At 37.8% G+C, this 24,265-nt stretch overlaps 1 protein-coding gene across 4 annotated transcripts in view; it reads left to right on the top strand.

The window, feature by feature from the left end:
* Positions 1-6,378: 6,378 nt before the first annotated feature.
* TBC1D23 (TBC1 domain family member 23) overlaps positions 6,379-24,265 on the top strand; it is a 72,395-nt gene continuing 54,508 nt past the window's right edge. The window contains exons 1-2 of one of the 4 annotated variants that reach the window (XM_082460436.1): positions 6,535-6,652; positions 9,215-9,247. Coding sequence is in view for 3 of the 4 variants with exons in the window: in XM_082460435.1 (XP_082316561.1) it covers positions 6,600-6,652 (53 nt within the window). In the remaining variant the exon portion in view is untranslated. Of the gene's footprint in view, positions 6,653-9,214; positions 9,248-24,265 lie in introns of all 4 variants that reach the window. The other 3 variants (XM_082460435.1, XM_082460433.1, XM_082460434.1) reach the window with 3 other exon arrangements.

Here is a 24,265-nt window from a genome sequence, read left to right as displayed (position 1 = left end):
AGCAGATTACAGCTATGTATCAAGTACTATGCTAGGCACTAGAAATGTGAAGACATATTAAGCTGGTCCCAAGGATATCAGGTCTAGCAGAGAAAACAAATATATAAGCATACAATTTTGAGGAATATTTAAGGGGAAGTGATAGCAAAAGGCAGGAATGAATAATTCTGCTTGAGAGAGAGGGTTACAAAGAAAATGTTGCTCAAGCCATATGGCTAAGCGTAACCAGTTGAAGGAAGTTAGAATGTAACAAAGCAGAGGAAGCAGGTTTTAACAAAGACATAAAGTCATGGAGCAGCAGGGCATATCTGGGGCCTGTAAATAGAGAATGGCTGAGGGACTTCCCTGGTGGCCCAGCAGTTAAGACTCCACACTCCCAATGCATGGGGGCCTGGGTTCGATCCCTGGTGAGGGAACTAATCCCGCATGCCGCAGCTAAAAGAAGAAAGATTTCGCATGCCACAACTAAGGATCCCGTGTGCCGCAACTAAGACCCGGCACAGCCAAATAAATATTTTTTAAAAATCAAGCAACTGACTTAAAAAATGTAGAATGGCTGAAGCATATGTTAAAAGGGAAGATGGGAAAGTACTCAAGATTCTGAGAGTATTGTATCCATGATAAAGAATTTAGACATTCTTTATAGGGGATAATGGGCAATTGAAGGATTTTAGGTAAACTTCCATTTTAGAAATATGCAACAAGAGGCACAAATTCAAATACCTCTGAGGATCAAGCAAATAAAAAATGTGTAAATTGGGGGCTGGTCTAAAGTGGTGGGGAGTGGTGGAGGAGACAAACTGAAAAGTGTATAAAGATATTCAAGTGATTAAAAATGACAAGAGAATAAAAGTTGCTAAGTAAATCTAGCCTGAGGGCTGCCAGTTTGAACCCCTAGTGTAGAGCCTGTGTTGACTCTTTGGGGAAGAGAGTGGAAGGAGGTTGGAGACTAATTAAGGAATCCCTTCATGCAAAACAAAATGAGGAGCAAAAGCAAGAGAAAAACTGCAGGGGTGGTGAAGAACGACCTGACTTGAAAAATGCCTAGGGAGGAAAATATGCATAGGTCCATGATGACCCATGGGAAATCAGAAGGAAAGAAAGCTAGAATAATTCCCAAGTTTCTGGCTTAGATGACTAGATATATAATAAAACCATTTACCTCTATAGAAATGGAATGGACTGGGGAGCAGGTAGACATAATGAGTTTGGTTCTAGAAATACTGAGTTTGGAGTGTTTGTGGGTCATCCAAGTGCAAGCTCCCAGCAGATGGCTAGAGTCATAGATGCAAACTATAAAAGGCCAGGGTTGGAAATACAGATTTAGGAGTTAGGTTACAGATGGAAATTAACAACACAGTAGTAGTTGATATTGTCTAGAAAAAAGTGTGAGCAAAATTATAGAGAAGAAATTCTTCATCTAAATGTTTTAAATGCTTTTGTTTCTGTGGTCATTTTCATATTCATTATATCCTAAGAATTCTTTTTACTTAATTTTTTAATTCTTCTTATGTGAATTTGGAATGTAGAAATGACAGTGATAAGCTGTACAATTTCTTTTTTTTTCCTTTTTTTTAACTGAAGTGTAGTTGACTTAACAATGTTGTGTCAATCTCTGCTGTACAGCAGTGACTGAGTTATACACATATAGACATTTTTTTTTATACTCTTTTCCATTATGGTTTATCCCAGGAGATTGGATATAGTTCCCTGTGCTGTACAGTAGGACCGTGTTCTTTATCCATTCTAAATGTAATGGTTTGCATCTACATCTGGATCCAGTTTGTCCATCTCTCTCCCTCCTCTCCTCCCCCTTGGCAACCACAAGTCTGATCTCTATGTCTGTGAGTCTCCCAGTCCATCTCTCTCCCTCCTCTCCTCCCCCTTGGCAACCACAAGTCTGATCTCTATGTCTGTGAGTCTCTCTGTTTTGTAGATAGGTTCATTTGTGCCATATTTTAGATCCCACATACAAGTGATATCATATGTATTTGTCTTTCTCTTTCTGACGTACTTCAGTATGATAATCTCTAGTTGCATCCATGTTGCTGCAAATGGCATTATTTCATTCTTTTTTATGGCTGAGTAGTATTCCATTGTATATATGTACCACATCTTCTTTATCCATTCACCTATTGATGGACATTTAGGTTGTTTCCATGTTTTAGCTATTGCGAATAGTGTTGCTATGAACATAGGGGTGCATGTATCTTGTCAAATTATAGTTTTGTCCAGGTATATGCCCAGGAGTGGGATAAGCTGTACAATTTAGCATGGGTATTAGAGAAACCAGTCTGTAAATAACATATTCATAGAAATTGTAATACATACCTGTATTTTTTACACATATCATCAAAAGCATATATCATGCAATTTCATCCAATTACCTTAGATGGTTACTTGCTAACTCTTTTATTTGGAAAGACATATGCCTAAAAGGAAGGGTGAGTATAAGTGTATGAGGTGAATGGAGACAGATTATACGTAAAGAATAGCACAGCCATTGTCTAAAGATACTGTTTACATATTGTGAGTGTGTGAACCCACAAAAAGCAAGAAGTTAAGTTTTTAAAATGAAGGCTAGTTCCAGCTAACATATTGTTTACGATCTCTGTTTCTAACCAGTAGTGACTCAACCCTAATAAAAGCCTTTTGTCTGGAACATTTGGGAACAAATCTGGAATGAGGAAAGAGTGAAACAGGCTCCCACGTTAAAGCATAACTATCCCAAACCCAAGAATGGGTCAATCCCTGTCCAAATGTTTACTTTGGGTCCATCTATATAACCTATTAAGAGTCAACTTCAATTAGCAAAGACAACTACTAGAAGGATAAGGGAGAAATATTATAGCTTCCAGCTCTTTTTATCACTGTTTGCTTAACACTTGCCCCCAATCCCAACCAGCTGTTTCTATATAGGTGAATGACTTCATCTATTCCTAAATACTTCAAAAAAAATCTTCAGTTCATTTAACAAATATTTATTGAGAATAGACTGTGTCATAATATGACTTAAGTACATATAATACAATATGAACTACATAATTACATAGTTATATGGCACACAACACCAAATAATAGATGAAAAATATTCTTTTTTTTTACAGTTTCATTCAAAACCAAGAAACTTTAATTTTCCCTTTATAAAAATGCAATTTGATTTTATCCAAGGATAATATAGAATAATACCATACTTTTCTATTTGGGCATGGGAGTACAAATAGCTGCAGAAGTGCAGGCAGATAACACACCCTATGTGGGTGATAGGATGTGCCTTTCTTGAAGACACATCTTGGAATGGCTGCATTGTGTACAGATCCAGATGGTCACCACTATTATCATCACCAGGTCTATGAAAAAAGAAATTCCAACTTCCTCTGTTCCAGAAAGATATAAAGATATATAAAAGCAGGGAGAGCTTCTAGTGTCATTGATGGAATCTTCTCATAATTAGGAGAAAAGAGTAAAGAAAGAAAATACAGGGAGATAATTTCATAATAAAATCTTCTCTAGCTCTTGAAAATTTTTTGTTTTTTTTAAGCAGAGATTTACTACTAGAATTTAACAAATTCTACTTGTAATCCCATGCTTATATTTTTTAAAGCTCGTAACAATCCAGGTAAAAGGCAGGACTTTGAGATTTTTTTTTAAAGCACAAAAATACTCAGAAAGTTACACCCATAGAAACTTGTAGCCAGCTATAAAATGTTCTTTGGGCATAGTGATATCCTTGTCACCTCAGGAAGTGAGGCATGTTGGGGAAAATGTGGACAAACTGGATCCAGATGAAGAGGAAGGACTTATCAGAAAACTCATCAACCACGGAGTCTACGCTAACTCAGGAGCCTGGATATCAAACACAAGCAAACACTTGATATATTTTAAATGGAATAATACTTTTACCACATGGAGTATTAAGCAGTCACTGTTTTAATTACACTGAGAATGAATTACAATTGAGGGTTATGATCACCTTAATCAATGAACAACTGCTTGTCATGTCACTGAATTAACAGTTTTACAAAACATTTTAGAAAACTTCTGAAAATCCACTGACGGCAATTGAAGAGACCCAGCAGAGGTCCTGAATATCAGGATGGTAATCTGACCTAGATTCATGTCTTTTATTCTTTTTGATAGCTGTCATCTAAACTCTCACTCCATATTAAAAGAAATTTTCCCCATAGAAGGACTGAACATCATGCAGAGATCCTTGGCTTAGAAGTAGGTGCAATAATGTGGCTCTGTATTATCTCCCCTTTGGGAAGAGAATGAACATGTTTTGGTTGTAAATGCAAGAGCTGTACTATGCTTTGTGCTTATTTAATCAAATAGTTTTAAAAATTATGAAATATTTTAGATACCAAAGTATAGACTCTATAAAGAATACTGAACACCTATGTAGCCATTTCTCAGCTCTTTAGAAACAAAATATTAAAAATATAATTGAAGCCATTTCCTCTCCTCCCACAAATGTAACTGTGAGAATTGCAGAACTCCTGGCACCTAACAGCTGTCCAAACCCTTGCACTAAGAGACTTGATCAAACTCTAGCATGGTTTTTAGCAACTTAAGGCTGTGTCCCTAGGATGACCCTGGCCTCCAATGTACCCCATTAAAATGCCTGATTGAGAAAGTGCAATGGCTGCCAGGAGAGTTTACTGTTTGATCTAGCCAACACCTGATGATAGGTTACTGACATCTCTTGGAGCATTTACTACAAAGGGCTTACATCTGTGAATATGTATCTCTTACAACTTAGACGTGTCCTTCTCAAGGACCTGAGAGCCATTCCTTTGAAATGTAATCATCAAGAAGGGCAGGGTCTCTGTCTCTCAGGCTGTGTGGGAGGGAAGAATCCTAACCTCGAAAATTGCCAGCTAGCAGACACAGCTGGTCTAATCACAATTACACTGACCAATGCTTTGTAATTTTTCACTTGTCTGACTCTGAGTCCCGCTCTCCCTGCTCCCTCTTTCTCCCTTTAAAACCCCTAATCACCTCTGCACAAATCAGAATGGAGCTCAGCCCATTCCCCTACTGTCTGTAGTTTCTGAATAACATCTGTTTTCACTACTTAACTAATGTCTGGTTTTGTTTATCTTTGAGAACTGCCATTCCAATTTTTCTATATATCATCTTGTGCATTTTTTAAAAGCACATACATACTATAAAAATGTATATTGTGCTGCCTATTTTTAGGATTATTATTATTTTTTAAAATTTATTTATTTTTGGCTGCATTGTTTCTTCATTGCTGTGCGCGGGTTTTCTCTAGTTGCGGAGAGCAGGGACTACTCTTCGTTGCGGTGCGCGGGCCTCTCACTGCGGTGGCTTCTCTTGTTGCAGAGCATGGGCTCTAGGCGTGCGGGCTTCAGTAGTTGTGGCTCGCAGGCTCTAGAGAGCAGGCTCAGTAGTTGTGTGGCGCACGGGCTTAGTTGCTCCGCAGCATGTGGGATCTTCCCGGGCCAGGGCTCGAACCCGTGTCCCCTGCGTTGGCAGGCGGATTCTTAACTACTGCGCCACCAGGGAAGCCCATGTGCTGCCTATTTTTAAAGCCAAATATAAATCACACCATACTTTACCTACCCTTCCGCAATGTTTGTTCATTTAACATCATATTTTCCATATTTATCCATATTGTTACATGTGGCTCTACTTCATCAGCATTAGGTCCAGGGCTTACAAAAGCATCTCCCTAGGTCCATCTTCCTGCACCTGTGCTCAGCCCTACGCCCAGGGATGGTCAAGGGGAAACAAAAAGCCGGTGCTTTGCTGGTGATGGTAGACACCGAGCTTGGATGTGGAGGCCGAGGAGTCCACCCACGTGGAGTGAAGGGGAAGTAGGGTGGGAAGAGAAGGAACGTGGCAGCTCTCCTTGCTTGGAAGTCCAGAGTTCTAGAATTCTAAATTTGGACTTGACCTTCTATGTTGTTAGAAAGATATGTTTATAAAGGTGGGAGGCTAGAACATATTTCCTTTACTGTTTAGCTTTAAAAAAAAAAAAAAAAACTTTTAAAGTATTCAAACAAAGTACGTGGCCTCCATTTGTACTTCTGACCGCGCCCCACAAACACGGGTGAGCGTGCGTTTTCCTTACATCCCACTCTTTTCTCAAACACAGCTGTTGCACTAGGAAATGGCCCAAATGTGGCTATGCTCCTATCTCCGCCTTCCCTGTGGAACTCCCACCTCCCCTCGCCTCTCCACTATTTAAGACAATCAAATATGACTTTAAGCAGGACGCCAAGACGCAAAGCAGACGCTAACTGGACGCCAAGAAGCGACGCTCTCAAGGGCCTCCTACTGGGACGCACGCCCTCGCCAAGCCCCGCCCACTGCGCCTGGCCCGGGCCCCGCGGCATCCTGGGACATGTAGTCTTTGGAGGGGCAGCGGCTCTCCACGTTTCCTCCTCCAAGTTACCTTTCGCCCTCGGGACGTCGTGACGTTGCGTTCCTCGCGTCGTCGCCTCTTCCCTCCTCCTTTCCTTCTCCAGAAGCTCAGTCCCAGACTTCCGAGGACCTTTTACGACGTTGGGTCTGAGTCGGTCTCGGCGCCGGGTCCACTTTTCGGCAAAGTGACGTGGACGTCAACAGCAATGGCGGAAGGCGAAGAGGTCCTGCCACTGCCAACGCCGGGCGGCGACGGCTGGTGAGTGAAAGCCCCGGGCTGCTTTGCACTGCCTTTCTATTCTGCCTTGTCACCACCCTGCGGGTCCCCGCGGCACCTGCAGGCGCCGGCATGGAACGGGAAGCCCAGTCCTCGAAGTCCGGCGCCCTGCCCCGCCCCCTCTGCCTACTGGCTCTCCTCTGCCAGCCCAGTCCTGCCCAAGGGGCTAAGCCCGGACTCGAAGGGAGAGTGGTGTCGTCCAGCTGCTGGGTCTCAGTTCGGCCCTCCCCGTTCATCCGCCGGTTTCCAAACTGTGCTGGAGAAGGGTGGCTTCAGGGTTGGGTTTGGCCGGAATTCCTGGCCCGGGGAGTCAGAATAGGCTGGTGAGGAAGGAAGATTCGCGGATGCAGATCTCAGGCACTGGAATACCATTTGAAGAAAAGACCACTTGAAATGACCACCGCGACCTTTGCCTGAGGGTTCAGAGGTTGAGAGATACACCCAGGGAGGATCCCTTCCACATAATTCAGACATTTTTTGTGCTAGGTTTTATTTGTCGTTTCGCGTTCCAATAGTTAACACCCTTCGTGTCTTGCACACAAGTCGTCTTTTCCCTTCCTACCACTTTCCTCACAGCTCGATTTCAGAGCTTTGGGTGCGATATAAGACACTGGTCTTGCTTTACTCAAGTCTTTGTATGCTTACGTGATTTATACTCAGGGTTGTGGGAGGATCTCGGACAATTTTTGGTAGACTTTAGTCACCCAGTGTCGTTAATCTCTGGGAAAGTCTCCTATTTCTGAATTAGTTGATCTTCACAATACACTTTTAGGGACAGCATCATAAAAAAAAAAAAGTGGAACCTTTAGAGGCTTGTCGAATGTTTACAATTGATGTAAGTGTATTGACCACCGGTATTAGATAGTTTTACATCTGCTTGTTCATCATACATGTACAGCTCACTGGCACTCTATTTGTCTAATTACAATCCAGGACACTTGTAGACATGGAGTTTAATTCCTCAGAAAGAAATGGAAATCGGTGAAAGGGATAGATAATATAGTAATTGAGAAGTTCAACTCTCAATTAGCAGACATCAAGCATCACCTTAGTACATGCACTCTCCAAGGTGTAGGATGAAAATTTATGTGACCTAGATGTAGTTTCTTTTCTCGATTTGCGTATCTTGGAGTTGGGGAGCTGTAATAGGAACACTCAGAAGGTAAAATTGCTCTGGTTCTTTGGGAGTGTGAATAAAAGTGATATGAAAGTTCAGGGAGACAGAAACCATGTCCACTTGGAGTCATTGGGGAAAGCTTTACGGGGCTGGAGGTGTTTGAATTAGGCCTTAAAGAATGAGTAGGGTCTAGACCAGCACTGTCCAATAGAAGTGTAATGTGTACCACATATGTAATTTAAGTTTTCTAGTAGCCACGTTAAAAAGAAACAGGTGAAATTAATTTTAATTATTTAATTTTAATTATTTTATTTAATTGAATATATTCAAAATATTATTTCAACATGTAATCATTGTTAAAAAAACAATACTGTTACATCTTTTCTGTACCAAGTCTTAAAATTCGATGTGTATTTTACGTTTACCATACATCTCTGTCTGGTTTAGCCACATTTCAAATGTTAAATAGTCACACATGGCTGGTGGCTAACATGCAGGGTCAGATTAACAGAGCAGAAAGGTCTCTGTATGAAGTAATAGCATGAGCAAGGACATAGGCAAGAAAACTAATGATTTGTTTGGAGAGTAATGACTAGGACATCATGAAATTTGCTGTTTTGGAGGAGTGAATTTGTTGTATTATGAACTGGCTGTAATAGCTGATTGAAGGCCACAAGGGGAAGTGTTTCTAGAGATAAGGTGTCTTTAAGTTCTTAGGTTAGGGGGATTGTGAGCAGGTGTCTGGTTCACAGGGGCAAGGACCATGGAGTCAACGGTTGCTAGAGGTAGTATTTGTTCTCTTCTGGCGTTTCTGTATCTTTGGTGAGGCTTCCCATTTTTCTCTTTTTATTTTCACGAGTGGAGGAACCCTGAGTGTTCTCTGATTTTTATTCTCCCTCCATTCTCTTCTAATCTTTCTCTCTACTCCCTCCACGCACTGGTCCCCTAGAAGTGAGTTTGAATAGAGTCAGAAAAGAGTCGGATTTGGAGCCACAAGTTCAGTAAAGCCTCTGTTCTTAGAGTGCTTGTTGATTGGGTTGTTACAGAATGGAGAGACTTTATTCTTTTTTTAAAAAAAAATGCTGTGACATTTTTATTGTAATTTTTTTAGATAGAAATTTTTCTGAAATGTACTATACATCTCATTGCCTAAACCAAACTCATCTTAATGATTTAGGGTCGTTCAGTTTACAAACGTAAGTGTATAAGAATAAAACTAGGTCCTTGTCCTCAAGGAATTTGTGGTCTAGTTAGAGGAGACACATTTAAGAACATCAATAACTGTTATACTTCTGTAACACACTGACACCTTTCGGGCCTGTTTAGGCAGAAAGGGTAGATTGTTGCTGCTTAAATGGTCCCCTATAGCCATCCCTTTTTGAGATTGCTTTTTATTAGTTTTTCCTGTTTTCTTTCTTTGTTGTCAGTGGTATCTCCCAGTTTGTTCCTGATCTGTGAAGGTAAGTAGCTGAACTTGTTAAATTATCTCTTCATTTGTAAAAAGGCTCAGGATGGGGCCCGGAGAGCTTAAAAGTACAAGATGTCACTTTTACTTATTTACTGTTTTTCAATTATGTTCTAGATCAGCGTTTCTCAAAACTTAAATGTGCATTGGGGTTACCTGGAGAGCGTGTTAAAATGCAGATTCTGATTCAGTAGGTTTGCTTGGGACCCGAGATTCCATATTTCTGACTGACCAGCTACTGGGTGATGGCATTTCTGGTTCATGGACCATACTCTAGTTATCAAGGTTCTAGATGATGTATATCTCCGAATGAGTTGGTCAGAGGAATTTATCTCTCTGTATGTTATAGTGTATCACGTAATACATTATAGTATATATATTACCTAATTATACTATAATTTATCTGACTACATGATTTATCATTGCTCTTTAGCTAGTGAACTTCTCATGGGCAGTGCTGATAGCAGGTGGCTCAGTAAATGTTTATTGTCTGAATGTGTGCATGAATGAATACAGACTTTTGTAAAATCATGTGCAGTAATATACCAAGCTGTCAATTGATATAAATTTTCTGACTCCATTGTTTTTGTGAGCTGTGTAATTGTCTGCTGGTGTAATGCTCATTTTTTATGGAAAACCAGGGTTATCAGAAACTGCCTCAGCTCTCAAACTTTCTGAAATTGCAGCCATGTAAGCTCAGAGGGCAAGGAGAAATCCTTGTAAAAATGTTTACAGTTTGAAATGATTTAAGTTTAATTAAAAACTTAGTATAAGCTACAGGTTTGAAAATAAAAGAAATGTTAAATTATTACAGTCTAAAGATTGGTCATTATTCTTCTTGGTATTGAAGAAACCAGCTTTGAAATTGAGGCTTTCATTTTCTGAGGCTTTCTTTCTGAAATAACTCCTTAAGATCTAAAGTCATGATTAAAAAAAATTTTTTTTGGTGTACACATTGGTTGTACAACAACTGTTGGTATTCTGAGTTTGCTTAGTTAAAATTTTTTGTACAACTTTTCTTAAATTGCTGCTAAACTTCTATTAAAATTGTAGAAATATCAGTTCCATAAAGAAGCTTCTATTGTTGTAATTTGAAATGTGAATAGGAATTGTTTTGAGAATAATGGGGTCTCTTTCAAAGTTTTGTGCACTTTGTGAGTAGTACTCTCAGTGCTTTCCATTTCATAAGCATTGAAATAGAGATTTAAAGTGTCACTTAGGGAGCAGGTGATTGCAATTTCAGACATGATAAAATCAGTAAAGAAATACATTTAATATGAAAGACAATGTAACCCGTTGCTTAAGAAGAATCTTGGTAGCTTGTAGTTCTAGGAAGACTAGATATTACCTTACAAAAAATGAAGAGAAAATGATCCTTACTGGCTGGAATTAGGAGTTTTTAAGTGACAACTGTTTGATTTTGTAAACTGTAAGTAGAGGGTAGACAAAAATTAGAAATTAGGAAGACTTACTTTGTTTATAGTATTTACATTAATGTTATTATTATAAATCAGATTTTACTGTTTTTAGAGGTAATTCCTAAATAGTAATTCACTTTTAGGATTTTGTTCCTGTGGATGTTTTAATATCCACAGGTAAGAGTTAGTAATTGGTTTTTGCACGCTAAAGAAATGTATTCAATTAATTTATTTCTATTTATTTGTACTCACTGCTGAGAATACAGGTGCATTCCCTATCTGAGTATAGTGAGGCAATTCAGGTAATTCTGGAGCACTAGTTAAGTGTACTGCGATACATGGCCAACTCATGAGTAGGTGTCTTCTGAACAGAATTGATAAAGTATGCTTGGCAAATCTTTTCTGCTGCTTATGGTGAAATGTGGATTCTACTTGGTATAAACCAAAGACAGTGCCCCCCCCGCCCCGCCCCATGTATCAAAAAGCAAAATAGAGGCAAAGCATTCCTAATTCATTCAGCAAACATTAACTAAATACTGGTTATATTCAAGCTGCTATGTAGTGTTGTAGAAAAAATTTGAAACATTTAAACCAGAACTGTGCATTGTTCTGACATTCTTGGGCACTTCAGTTTTTCATCATTTTAGCCCTAGGAATAGATACATGAAGATATCTTCTGAAGATACTTAAGTACTTGTGTTGTTGGAAATTACATGCTTTAGCAGAGTAGAATAGGATTATACAGCTTGAAAAGGGACAGTGCTTGAAGTGACTTATTTAGATATTGAGAATTACACATGGAAAACAAATCAGTCCCATATGTTAGGTTCATAAGAGCAAATTGTTGTTTGTGGAAATGCAAGAGCAGTAAGAGCCAATTAAGAAAAAAACAAACCTATTTCCTGAAATTTAATGTATATTTGTTTTTAAGGGTCTGTCTTACCTTTTGACCTAAGTTGAGAAAATGATGACTAATTAAATAATTTGTTTCACATCTTCCTCCTTCTCCAAGGTTAAAGGAGTTTTTTCTTATCCTTAAGCTGACATAGCATTTTGTAGTTGGGTGGGAATGCTGTAGCGTGTGCTTTCCTTACGTTAAAGCAGTTGTTACATAGAACTAGTTGCTATGGTGGTATTTAATAATTTCACTAAGAAGATATAAGAAAATACTATGTTTACGTAGGGCTTTATCCTTTGTATTCTATCTCACTTTGGCTCTTAGAACAATTCTATGAAGAAGGGAAATTATGAATTATTGTCCTTCCCTTGTTAGAGATGAGAGAACAGGCATAGGGAGGTTAGACAATAGACCCAGTGAGCGGAAAATCTGGGACTTCAACTCATGGCTCTTTAAGCCCTGTGCTCTTTCTAAAGTTGATTGCGTGTACAGTGTATAGCTCACAAATACTTTAACAGACAGCTAGAGAGAACCCAGTTAAAAATATGCTAATCCTATACTCAGTCAACCATGTGTTTTGAAACATACAGTATGCAAAGTTGTGCTTTGTTGAACATATGGTGTGTATTTTCTGTGGCACTTTACAAGGCTCTAAGGATATGCATAAGCTGTGAAACACATTATTGTTCTTGCATCCACAGGAAGGGACAATTCATGATTGATATGGTGGGATATGATACGGAGCATTATATACTATAACTTTATATCTCTATGGTTTTCATAATGTGTCCTCATATCTCTTGCCAAAAATCACTTAAATAGATTAGTTTTTTATCTTAAGATATTATGCTTACAGGGACTTCCCTGGTGGCACAGTGGTTAAGAATCCGCCTGCCAATGCAGGGGACACGGGTTCGAGCCCTGGTCCGGGATGATCCCACATGCCGCAGAGCAGTTAAGCCCGTGCACCACAACTGCTGAGCCTGCACTCTAGAGCCTGCATGCCCTAGAGTCTGTGCTCTGCAACAAGAGAAGACACTGCAAGGAGAAGCCCATGCACTGCAACGAAGAGTGGCCCCTGCTCGCCACAACTAGAGAAAGCCCGCGCGCAGCAACGAAGATCCAACCCAGCCAAAAATAAATAAATAAATAAATAAATAAAAATTTTTAAAAAGATATGGTTACAAATATTATCTAGATTATATATATAATATGTTATATATTTAAGTGTATTTATGTAATAAGATATATTAAATATATGTAAATATATAAGTAACACAATTATATGTATACGTATCATTTATGGAAGTAAAATTATAATTTTTGATTTACTTATTTAGTTTGTGAGAGCACAGTAGTGGTATTTAATTAGAACATGTAAACAGTTACACAGTTTTAATAACTCACCTCAGTAATTTTTTCACTGTTTTTATTCAGTGACGTTGGAGGAATAAGAAACTTGCTTTTAAAGTAGCTTCCTTGTGGTTATTGTCCCTCTGTAAAGAGCTTCTGGTCTCTGTTTTGAAGTATAAAAGTGACACACAGAAGGATGTATTCATCTCATGGGTGTGCAGTTGAATACCAAACATTCTTGAGCTTATTTTGTAGATTCCATTTAGATTTAACCACTGACATGAAAATAAATGAGACCCTATTTTATTGAATGAGTTATCACTAATGTTGGAATTGAGGTTTAAAAAATAAATCCGTTATGTATTTCTTTGCCAAACTGTGATCTCCATTGGTAGAGTACCTTTGGAAAGAATTGCCCGAATGTTGCAAAGTATTGTCACCTCATTTGCAATAATTGTTCCTTTATCTTCCAAAATGATGGTTTCAAGAAAAGGAATATTGGGGGTATTTCTTTTCTCATTACATTTTGAGTAAAGTGGAAATTTGTAATAGAAACAGGTAATTTGCTGTTTTGTGTTGACTTGTGCTGTTTTCATCCCATTCTTTCTTTGAGGCAAAAGGTGTACACTATTTTCAGTTTCCAGATAAACTAGTGCTTTGGTTGGGCGGTGGGGGGAAAGACCCTGATGCATTTCTTTGTGCCTTAAAAGTGCTAGGAAGTCACCTTATATGTGTAGAAAAGAACAGTGTGTTGGGGACTTTTTATTTTGAGGAAGCATGGAAGAGGAAAAGGATTTAGAACACTCTCTAAAGTTAGCTACTCATTAGTAGAGAGATATTCTTCCATTTTGTAAGCCAAGTCTTACAGCGAATGCATTGCAACATTACACATATGGTAAAGTTATAAGCAGCTTTTTTTTTTAGTGCTTACACAAAAATTCCTGAGTTTTTTCTTAGCGGAGGAAGGTATACCATTGGTGCAATTTGATCTACGTGGATTATGGATCAAAAATAAGTTTATGAAAATTTAAAGCATCTGGTCCATTTGTACTGTAGTTAATTTTAGTAGTTTACAGAGCAGCATCTGTGATCACTGTCTCCTTTGCCTATTGCAGAGTGCTGAAATATTGTAGCTATCATGTTTGTTTGTCCCTTCAAGCCAAGAGGACTAGATTTAGCACCTTCTTTACTTGGCCAAGATCCTAGTTAAACACAAATTCTGCAGAGGATTACAGTATTTGATAGGGGAATCTCCCAAAGCTGCTTTTGTGGATCTGATCTGAAACTATCTGATACACAGTTTCACTATTTGTTTTTTCAAGCTGGTGTATGGTGTTTTTCCCCTTGGCATTCAAATATACAGTTTGTTAAAATACTGTAAGTGTGTCTGACTGACAAGAATCCAGATAACTTCAAGATTTCACAATTAACAGATTGTGCTCTCATGGACTGTAAGGTGTCATGGTCATTTCCAAATGTGCCATCATACTATTTGCTGTTAGAATGCTTTGATAATTTGAGATTGGTATTTTAAAATAAGTTGCATAATACATATTATGGTCAACTCCATCCATGTCTACAAGTGAATCTGTAACAAAGTTCTGCTATTTCCATTTCGAGCAAATGTCACACAAAATATTCAGGAACAAAGTAAGGAGTTTTGGTTTGGTAGTAATTTGTAACAAGTGTGCTAACAATAGTAGCAAAATAAGTTCAGACAAAGCTTTGGTGCTGATGTCTCATGACCTGGGCGTTAAGAAATAACCAGAAGTCTGATGACACAAATTAAGTCATGAAACCACAGCTCAACATGTGCAACTTGTCACTGTTACACAATTTGCTGGTGCTCACGACTAGTTAGCTGGCTATTTTTGAGTTTTAAATAATTGATCAGAAGCTTGTGCCTGGGTATAATGTGTATACATGAGCAAGCTGGCCTGTCATTGTTTAATCTGTGCTCATCAGCGGTTTACATTCTAAACAAATTGGAATGAACTACAGCTCAAAAAGAGCCGCTCCCATCTCTGTTCAGTGGGATTAGATAATAGGACCTGGGCTAAAACCTTGGGGGATAATAGGACCTGGGCTAAAACCTTGGAGGAGCCAGCTAGACTGTAAGCTACATGAGAGCACCGGCTTTGTTAACAGCTAGATCTTCAGTGCCTCAACACAGTGGCTAGCTTGTAGTAGGTGCTTCAATACATATTTATTGAAGATTTGAAAAAAGAATACTTTTGTTAGGGAGGAAAGAATTCAGAGCATGGGTTAGAGAGAGTTACAGGAGAAGTACTGCAAACTGAAGGCAGAGTGTTTTAATGAGAGAATCTAACTTTGCAGAGTATGTGAAGAAGATGAGGACCAGGAAAGATGACTAATGACTCCTTGGAGCAGTTTTATTAGAGCAATGGAGGGTTTGAGTGAATGAGGAGAGATGACGTGGAGGCGTGTGGAGACTACAGTTTGCAGGGAGTTGAACCATAAAGGGAAAGAGAGAGATGACTTTTTGAAAGGGAGGTCACACGTAGGACCTTTTGAATAAGCAAATGTGGAAATATTGGGGGAAAGGAGAATAATCATAGGCTATATTGTTCTTTATATATTTGAATGCTAAGAATACTTTCAGTGAAGAGTTCTGAGTCCATTTTACCTCTTGGCTCTGTTTAATACAGTAGCCCCTCTGTATCCTTGAGTTCCATATACAGGAGTGTAGAACCTGTAGTTTTGGAACTGGGGAATACAGAGGGCCAGCTGTACTATGCCATTTTATATAAGGGATTTGAGCATCTTTGGGTTTTTGGTATCTGCAGCGGGTCCTGGAATCAATCTCCAACCGATACAGAGGGATGACTATACTACTGCTAGCAGTCAGAGGTTTGAACAATATCCTTTGCAGTAGAAATAACACATTTAAGATGTTTACACAGCAGGTGTTGGGCTTTTATTGATTTCCCCTGTAATGCGGCTTTTGTATTTTTCTTTTAATCACATAATAATGCATCTTAGATCCTGACCACTTTAAGACACAAAATTAATTTTTTTAAAAATTGGTAATTTGGATTTTCTCTAGTTTCTCTGTACTCTGCATTTAAGCTTAGGTGATTATGTATATTCTAGGTCCTAAGTGGTCTTTTTGAACTACTATAATCTTTGATTTTTTAAAATAATTACAGAAAAGGATTGGATTTTAAAGAATTTTGAAAACTAGTGAAGTTGACTTAGCTTACTTGGTAGACTGAGAAGCTTGATGAATTAAAACGATTTGTTTCCAACCCAGAAAACATTCTGTCTTAAGTGTTTTAGCAATTTATCTCAGTATGCTTTTGGGTGACAAGAGTCTATTCTGAAGTTGAATAGGCTATGGGAAGTCATACAGGCCATCTAATAAGTTGCTGGGAATGATTGCTAATTGCTTAATTCTAGGGCTACTTCATTATTTCATATGTATGCTTTCTATTTAAAAAAACTTATTGAGTGCTTACTTTGTCTTTAAAGATTTAATCTTGACTAAATGAAGAGTTACTTAGTATTCCTACACTCGTGTTTTCGCTTGTCTTCTAATTTTAGTTTTTTCCACACTTTGCTATTGTCTCATTTGTGCCTCAGGATTTGTGTCACGTGTACCCAGCAGTGGTTCATGTGAACAGCAACTCACTGTCTGACACACTTCTTTTTGGGGAAACAGTGAATCTTCAATGCCTGTGGAGTCTTGTATGGAGACCGCCTTGAAAAAGAAAGTTGGAAAGGACAAATTCAGGCAAAGTGTAGTCATTAAGATGGAATGAAAGAGGAGTGGGAGTGATAGTCTAGTAGAACAGAAGATAATTCATGTGCTGTATAAGTACTCTCCACCTCTTTTGATTGGATGGTATCTGATACTATCCCTGTTTTACAGGTGAAGAAACTGAGTTTGTATCTTAGGTCACACAGCTGTTAAAAGTGTATAGAATCTGATGTCATGTTTTCTGATTTTAAATTTTATATTATTTTCGCTGTAACACATTGTTTCTAAGCCTTTATATTCTTAATTCTTGATGCTTTTGCTATTGAGCTGCCATGGCAACTGTTTAGGAGTCTGTTCCTTTCCCACACTGGTAGTTAACAAGTAGTATCAATTTGAGAAGTTAAAGAGGCAAGGCAAGCTGTTATCCCCTTAAGAACGCTAAGGTGTGGCTTGGACCCTTCATAGTGATACACTCCCTTCATTGAAATAGTAAATGAGGGTTGACACAAAAGCTTCCTCTTAAAGCCCTAAATTAAAGAGTCTCTAAACTTTTTCTAATGAAGTTACTTTTTCATAACATTTTTATTGAGATGTAATTTATGAATCATGAAAATACATCCATTTAAATTGTACAGTTCACCGGTTTTAGTATATTCCCAGAGTTAAGCAGTCGTCACCATGATCTAAGTTTAGAGTGTTTTCATTACCCCCAAAGAAACCCCATACCCATTAGCATCCGTCTTATTCCCCTGTCACCCCAGGTCCTGATGATCTACTTTCTATACATTTGCATATTTTGGACATTTCATGTGAATGAAATCATATAATATGTGGCCTTTGTGTCTGGTTTCTTTCACTGAGCATAATTTTCAAGGTTCACACATGTGTTGCATGTTATCAACACTTCATTCCTTTCTATTGCTTAGTATTCCAGTGTATGAAAACACATTTTATTTATTCATCAGATGATGGACATTTGGATTGTTTCCTCTTTTTTGGCCGTTATGAATAATATACTACTGTTATAAATATTCTTTAGAAAATTTTTGTTGTTGATTTTTTAATGTGATAAGACATACGTAACATAAAATTTGCCATTTTAACATGTACAATTAAGTGACATTAAATACATTCACAGTGTTGTGCAACCATCACCACTGTCCAGAATTTTTCATCGTCCCAAACAGAAACTCTCTACCTAATAAACAATAGCTCCCCATTGCCCCCTACCTCCAGCCTCTGGTTACCTCTATTCTACTTTTTGTCTCTATGAATTTGCCTATTTTAGGTACCTCATATAAGTGGAATCATACACTGTTTGCCCGTTTGTGACTTTTTTTTCCCACTTAACATTTGTCTTCAGAGTTCATTCATGTTGTAGCATGTGTCAGAATTTCCTTCCTTTTTAAGGCTAACCTTCCATTGTATATATATATATGTACCACATTTTGTTTATCCATTCATACATCAATGAATATTTGGGTTGTTTCCACTTTTTTGGCTGTTGTGAATAATACTGCTGTGAACATGAATGTACAAATACCTGTTTGAATCCTTGCTTTCAGTTCTTTTGGGTATATACCCTGAAGTGGAATTGCTAGGTAATATGGTAATTCTGTGTTTAACTTTTTAAAGAACTGCCAAACTTTTCCACAGTTGACTGTACCGTTTTTCATTTCCACTAGCTAGCAATGCACAAGAATTCTAATTTCTCCATATTTTTGCCCCCTCCACCCCCCTCTTCTTTTTGATACTAGCCATCCTAATGGATGTGTTGTATAGTATCTCATTGTGGTTTATGTACAAGTTTTTGTGTGGTGTATGTATTGTATTTTCTCCTGTGTATGTATACCTAGGAGTAGAATTGCTGTGTCATATTGCAACTTTAACATTTTGAGGATCTGTCAAACCAATTTCAAAAATAGCTGAACCATTTTACATTCCTACCAGCAATGTATGAAGGTTCCAGTTTCTATTATGACTTTTTGGTATTAGCCATTCTTGTGAGTGTGAAGTGGCATCTCCTTGTGGGTTTTCTTTTTTCTCATTGTGGTTTTATTTGAGTTTCCCTAATGGCTAATGATGATGTGTGTCTTTTTATGTACTTATTGGCTATTTGAGTATCTTTTTTTTTTTTTAAAGAAACATGAGTAGTTTTTCTTATTTATTCATTCATTCATTCACTTAGGCTGCGTTGGGTTTTTGTTGCTGCGTGTGGGCTTTCTCTAGTTGCAGCGAGCAGGGGCTACTCTTCATTATGGTGCCCGGGCTTCTCATTGCAGTGTCTTCTCTTGTTGTGGAGCGCGGGCTCTAGGTGCAAGGGCTTCAGTAGTTGTGGCAGTCGGGCTCAGTAGTTGTGGCTTGTGGGCTCCATAGCGCAGGCTTAGTAGTTTTGGTGCACGGGCTTAGTTGCTCTGCGGCATGTGGGATCTTCCCGGACCAGGGATTGAACCCGTGTCCCCCGCATTGGCAGGCGGATTCTTAACCACTACACCACCAGGGAAGTCCCTGTGTATCTTTTTTTTGGAGAAAGGAGAGTCGTCAGGTGCCTTGGAAAGGTCAAATTAAGGTAAAGATTTGATTATTAGGAAGGAGCATAGGGAGAGTGGTCCCTCTGGAGTTGTGGGTGTCAGAGAAGGAGGAGGAATGATTGGGTGCGTAAGAGGAGGAGTTGAGTGGAAGATGAGGGAGAAGTGGTGACATATGTTATCAAGAATACTTTCAGAAAGCTTTGCTGGGAAAGGAACAACCAAGAGTTTGGTTACCTACGTGAAAGGAAAGTTTGGAGGAGTTTTTGTGGTTTTCATTATTGATGTTGTTTCTAATAGCAATACTTGAGTATATGGCTCAGAGGAAAGAGCCAGTGGAGAAAGAGAAGTGGAAGATAGGAGAGAGGGGGATAATTGGTGGCACATGGCTCCAGAGGAGTTGGGGTGGGGCGGAGGGGGTGGGGGGAGGGAGGGGTGAGGGAGTTAAGACCCAGGTGAAGTTATCAGTCTTGGACTAGAGAAAGAATGCCTAGACATCTGTGCATATAGGGAAGAAGGAAATGATGTCTGGGATAATAAGTTACTTATGTTTGGTTTTGGAGAGTGGCTGAGATCAAAGGGAAGAGAAGCCTGCTGTCCTATATTTTCTCTTTGGAGTCAGAAGTAATGTCACTTGAGGTAAAGTGGCTGGGTAGGGAGTCTGAAGAAAGTAGTAAATAGGGGAAGATTTTCAGGTAGTATTGATGCCTAGAAGAAATAGATGGTGGTGAATCTATGATAGCATCATGAAGTTGTCTTAATTTCTTTTCCCATGAAGTCCTCAGTGAGCAGAGTATAGGAACAAAGAAGGCAGAACTGGTTAGGTTATCCCAGTGTTAGGAGTTTGCAGCTTTCTGAATGTGGCAGGAAGACAAAGGAGTGAAGTTCAGGGTGTTAAGAATGTTCTTGAAGTCTTAGGCCATGGAATTAATACTGAGGACATAAAGTGAAGCCACATGAAAGTTCTTATAGCAAATCTATGCCACCCTTCCACCCTCTACTTTTAACTCCTTACACAGGAAGCATGAGGAGGACATCCCTTCTCCAAAATTAATTTTCTTCCATGCTCAAAAATAGAAACAAATATTTTTACATCTTTTAACTTCCTTCCAAATTTATCATATATTTAAACTTTTAGAAAAGTTTGTTGTCAGTATGGGTTGCACTTGTTTATTTTTTTTTACACTTTCAGTATTCAGAATGAGAGAGCTAAAATAAATTAATATATGTATGTTACACATGCCACATTGTTTTCTTCTTACTGATTGTTTTCTTCTTACTGATTATGTGAAATAGTCTTTCTTAAGTAGTAGATACTTAATACTTTAAGCAAGGACATGTATGTTTGAGGTGAGAATTATCATCTTTTTTCTCCTTGCAAATATTTGTTCATTTTTGAGGATTCAGATAATAATCCCCCTAAAACAAAACAAAACAAAACAAAACAAATTAAAATTCCCCTGTAAGTAAACCACTAGAAATAAACTTTTTTTATATCCTTCCCCATGTGTATGGGAAAGACTGGCTGGGGAGTGGGGATAATGTACTTTTTCTTTTAAACATGTATGCTTGGATGTTTATTTTATTTTATTTTTTTAGTTATTTCTGAGATATACATTTTAAAGTAATAACTAGAATTATGATATAACATTATACCTTCTACTCCGCCATCTTGGTTCCTCCCTGGATGTTAACTTTAAAACTCTTTTTTTCTTAAAAACTTAATACATGTCCTTAATATCATAAACATTTTCCATGTTATTAATTGTTTTTTAGCATTTTAAACTGTTGCTTAGTATTCCATCTGCTGATTTAAATCAATTCCTCATTTTAGGACAATTTACATTGTTTGTAGTTTTTCATAGTTAAAATAAGCACTGCTTTGAACATGCCTGTAGCTGACTCACTTTACTCATTATTAATTATTGCTTGGTGAAAGGTATATATGTTAAAAAGGAATCCATAAATGTTATTTAAATTATTCAAGCAGTGCATACGAATATAATATGTATTGTAAGTATACTCAAGCTGTACTGACTGATGCTATGTGAGAAGTGAAAGTTTCCTTCCTATTTCATTTCTCTGAAGCACCCACCTTTCACGATTTTGTTTTTTGTTCAAATGGATACTGTCATAATTCTAAATAATATTTGATGCCTGCATTACCTAACTTTTAACATTAAAGAATATTGATTATTGAATAATTCTTGAGGGAATTTGTGCTAAGGATAAGTGGGAAAAGATTAATGCAAGGAAAATTTAGAAAGTACATAAATACCAAGCAGTAGGGGGACAGCCAAATCAATTACTCAGCCATTAAAAATCTTATTTTTTAAGAGTATTGAATGACTCAGAGAAATGTGTATGATATTTTTGAAAAATATAAATAAGTGAATCCTGCAGAGCATAAAATTATATATTCAATATAGGGACTTACCTGGTAGTCCAGCGGGTAAGACTCCAAACTCCCAATGCAGGGGGCTCAGGTTCGATCCCTGGTCGGGGAACTAGATCCCTCACACATGCTGCAACTAAGAAGTCCGCATGCTGCAACTAAAGATCCTGCGTGCCACAACTAAGACCTGGCGCAGCCATAATAGATAAATAAATAAATATTTTTAAAAATACGCTTATTAAAAATATACATATATTCAATATAATACAGTTTTTATGTGCATATATGTTTCTGTACACACACACACATACACTTACACACATATATATGAAGAACTGAAAAGTTATTTATGGAATGTTAGCAGTGTTTATCTTATGGTAATAAAATTGTGGTTTCTTGTTTTTTTGTTTGTTTTTTTTTTTTACTTTTAATTGGAGTATGGTTGATTTACAATGTTTTGTTAGTTTCAGGTGTACAGCAAACTGAATCAGTTATGCACATGCATATATCCACTCATTTTTAGATTCTTTTCCCATATAGGCCATTACAGAGTATTGAGTGGAGTTCCCTGTGCTATACAGTAGGTCCGTTTTAGTTATCTATTTTATATATAGTAGTGTGTATATGTTAATCCCAATCTCCCAATTTATCCCTCCCCCACCGACTTGTGTTGGTTTTTAAATTTTTTTATACATTAGCCAAATTCTCTAAAATGACTTTTAAAAATGGGATAATATCATTAAAATAAAGTAATATCAAGATAGTGTATTGAATTTTTGTTTGACTGTTTTACTGAAAAAGGCCACAACAGAAAATATAAGTGCCATATAGACCAGTTAGCTGTTCAGAATTAGAAAAAGCCATTTTAGAGCCACATACTTCCCTCCAAGCCTTACTCCTTCACTCATAAATACTGGTCACAAGGCGTGCCGTTCCTATGAAAATGACTGAACAAAAATCTCACCAAGATAGTAAAGAAAGCAGAAAATTTATCCTCAGAAGCATTTTTACATATTAAAGAGAGGCAATATTTTAATGCATTTATTTACTTGGTTTAACTTAAACTTAAAAATAAATTATTTGGGGGAGGGGGCGGAAAAAAAAATTATTTGACTATGTGATCCCTAAATTATTTTGAAATTCCATATAAAGAAATCCCATAGTAATATGCTATCCCAAGTTCTTTATTAATAGTAACACCATTAACTTTATAATGATGAAATATATTTGTAAGAATCTTAAGGTGCCTTACATATTTTTAGTTATCTTTTTTTATAATATAATTTAAATACAAGAAAATGCACCAATTTTAAGGGTGCAGTTTGATGAGTTTTACCCAGCGTGTACAATCATGTAGCCAGCACTGCACTTCCATCACCCCAGAAAGTTCCCTGTACTGCTTCGTAGTCAGTCCCCTTTTCCTACCCCCGGCCTTGGAAACCACTAATCTGTTTCTATCCCTATAGTTCAGCCTTTTGTAAAATTTCAGTTAAATGGAACCATTCAGTATATACTAGTCTTTTGTTCTAGCTTTTTTCACTAAAAACATAATGCTTTTGAGATTCATCCATGTTGTTACATATAGTTTTTGCCTTTGAGATTCTGCGTAGTATTCCACTTTATGCTACAGTTTGTTTTTCCAATGATCAGTGTGATGGACATATGTATTTTTCCATTTGGGGGCTGTTGTAAACAAAGTTGCTATGAATATTCATATATAAGTCTTTGTGTGAATATATGCTTTTGTTTTTCTTAGGTAAATGTCTAGAAGTTGAATGGCTGCGTTGAATGGAAAAAATTATGTTTAACTTTATAAGAAACTGCCGAACTGGATACCAAGTTCAGTTCCATTTTTCATGCCTACCAACTATGTATGAGAGTTGCAGTTTTGCCCTACAATAAATAACATTTGTTACTGTTAGTCTTTTAGTTTTTCTGGTGGGAATGTAGCACTGTCTCATTATGGGTTTGATTTTTATTTTACTTTCCTAATGACTAATGATGTTGAGCTTCTTTTCGTGTACTTATTTGCCATTCATATGTCTTTTTTGTGAAGTGTCTGTTCAAATTACTTGCCCATTTTTTGTTAATCAGGCTTTGTCTTACTATTAATGTTACTGAAAGTGGGAGTGTGGCTGCCCCCTGCTCTGAAGCCAATAAAGAGGCATGGCGGAACGGAAGGTTTGTTTTATTTTGGGGGCCAGCAGAAGGGGGGTGGGGGGTGGACTCCTGCCCATAGGCCAACTCCCACCCACTGACAGTCAGTGGGCAAGAGCTTTTATAGGTGAAAAGAGGGGACTACATGCAGAAACAGCATAGGCAGCTCTGACAGTCACCTTGAAATTGGACGTGTGGTGGTCTGATCAGCGTCATCTTGATTGTTTTAAGTACAGTTAATCTTCAGTTCCAGGGTTGGTTTGTTCCCATTTCTTTGAGGCCAGCTCTCAGAATTGTGGCAGCTTATGTCATGGCTGCAATCTGGTTGTCAAGTAGTTAACTTCTCCCACCTGGTGGGGGTTTTAGTATCTATAAGACAGCTCACAGGATATGGCTCAGAATATTATCTGTAGCCCTTAAGGAAGAACTAAAGGTCCTTGACTATGCTTAATGACTAAACTATTATTATTTAGTTTGTTGGACTGTTTTCCTTTGTTTCTGCATTTTCTCACTTCTCTGATTAAACTTATTCTTTGGCTGAAG

This window comes from Balaenoptera physalus, assembly GCF_965194825.1.
Source record: "Balaenoptera physalus genome assembly, chromosome: 4".
NCBI lineage: Eukaryota > Metazoa > Chordata > Mammalia > Artiodactyla > Balaenopteridae > Balaenoptera > Balaenoptera physalus.
Note: the sequence above shows the minus strand (reverse complement) of the source record. Positions and strands in the feature narration are given on the sequence as shown.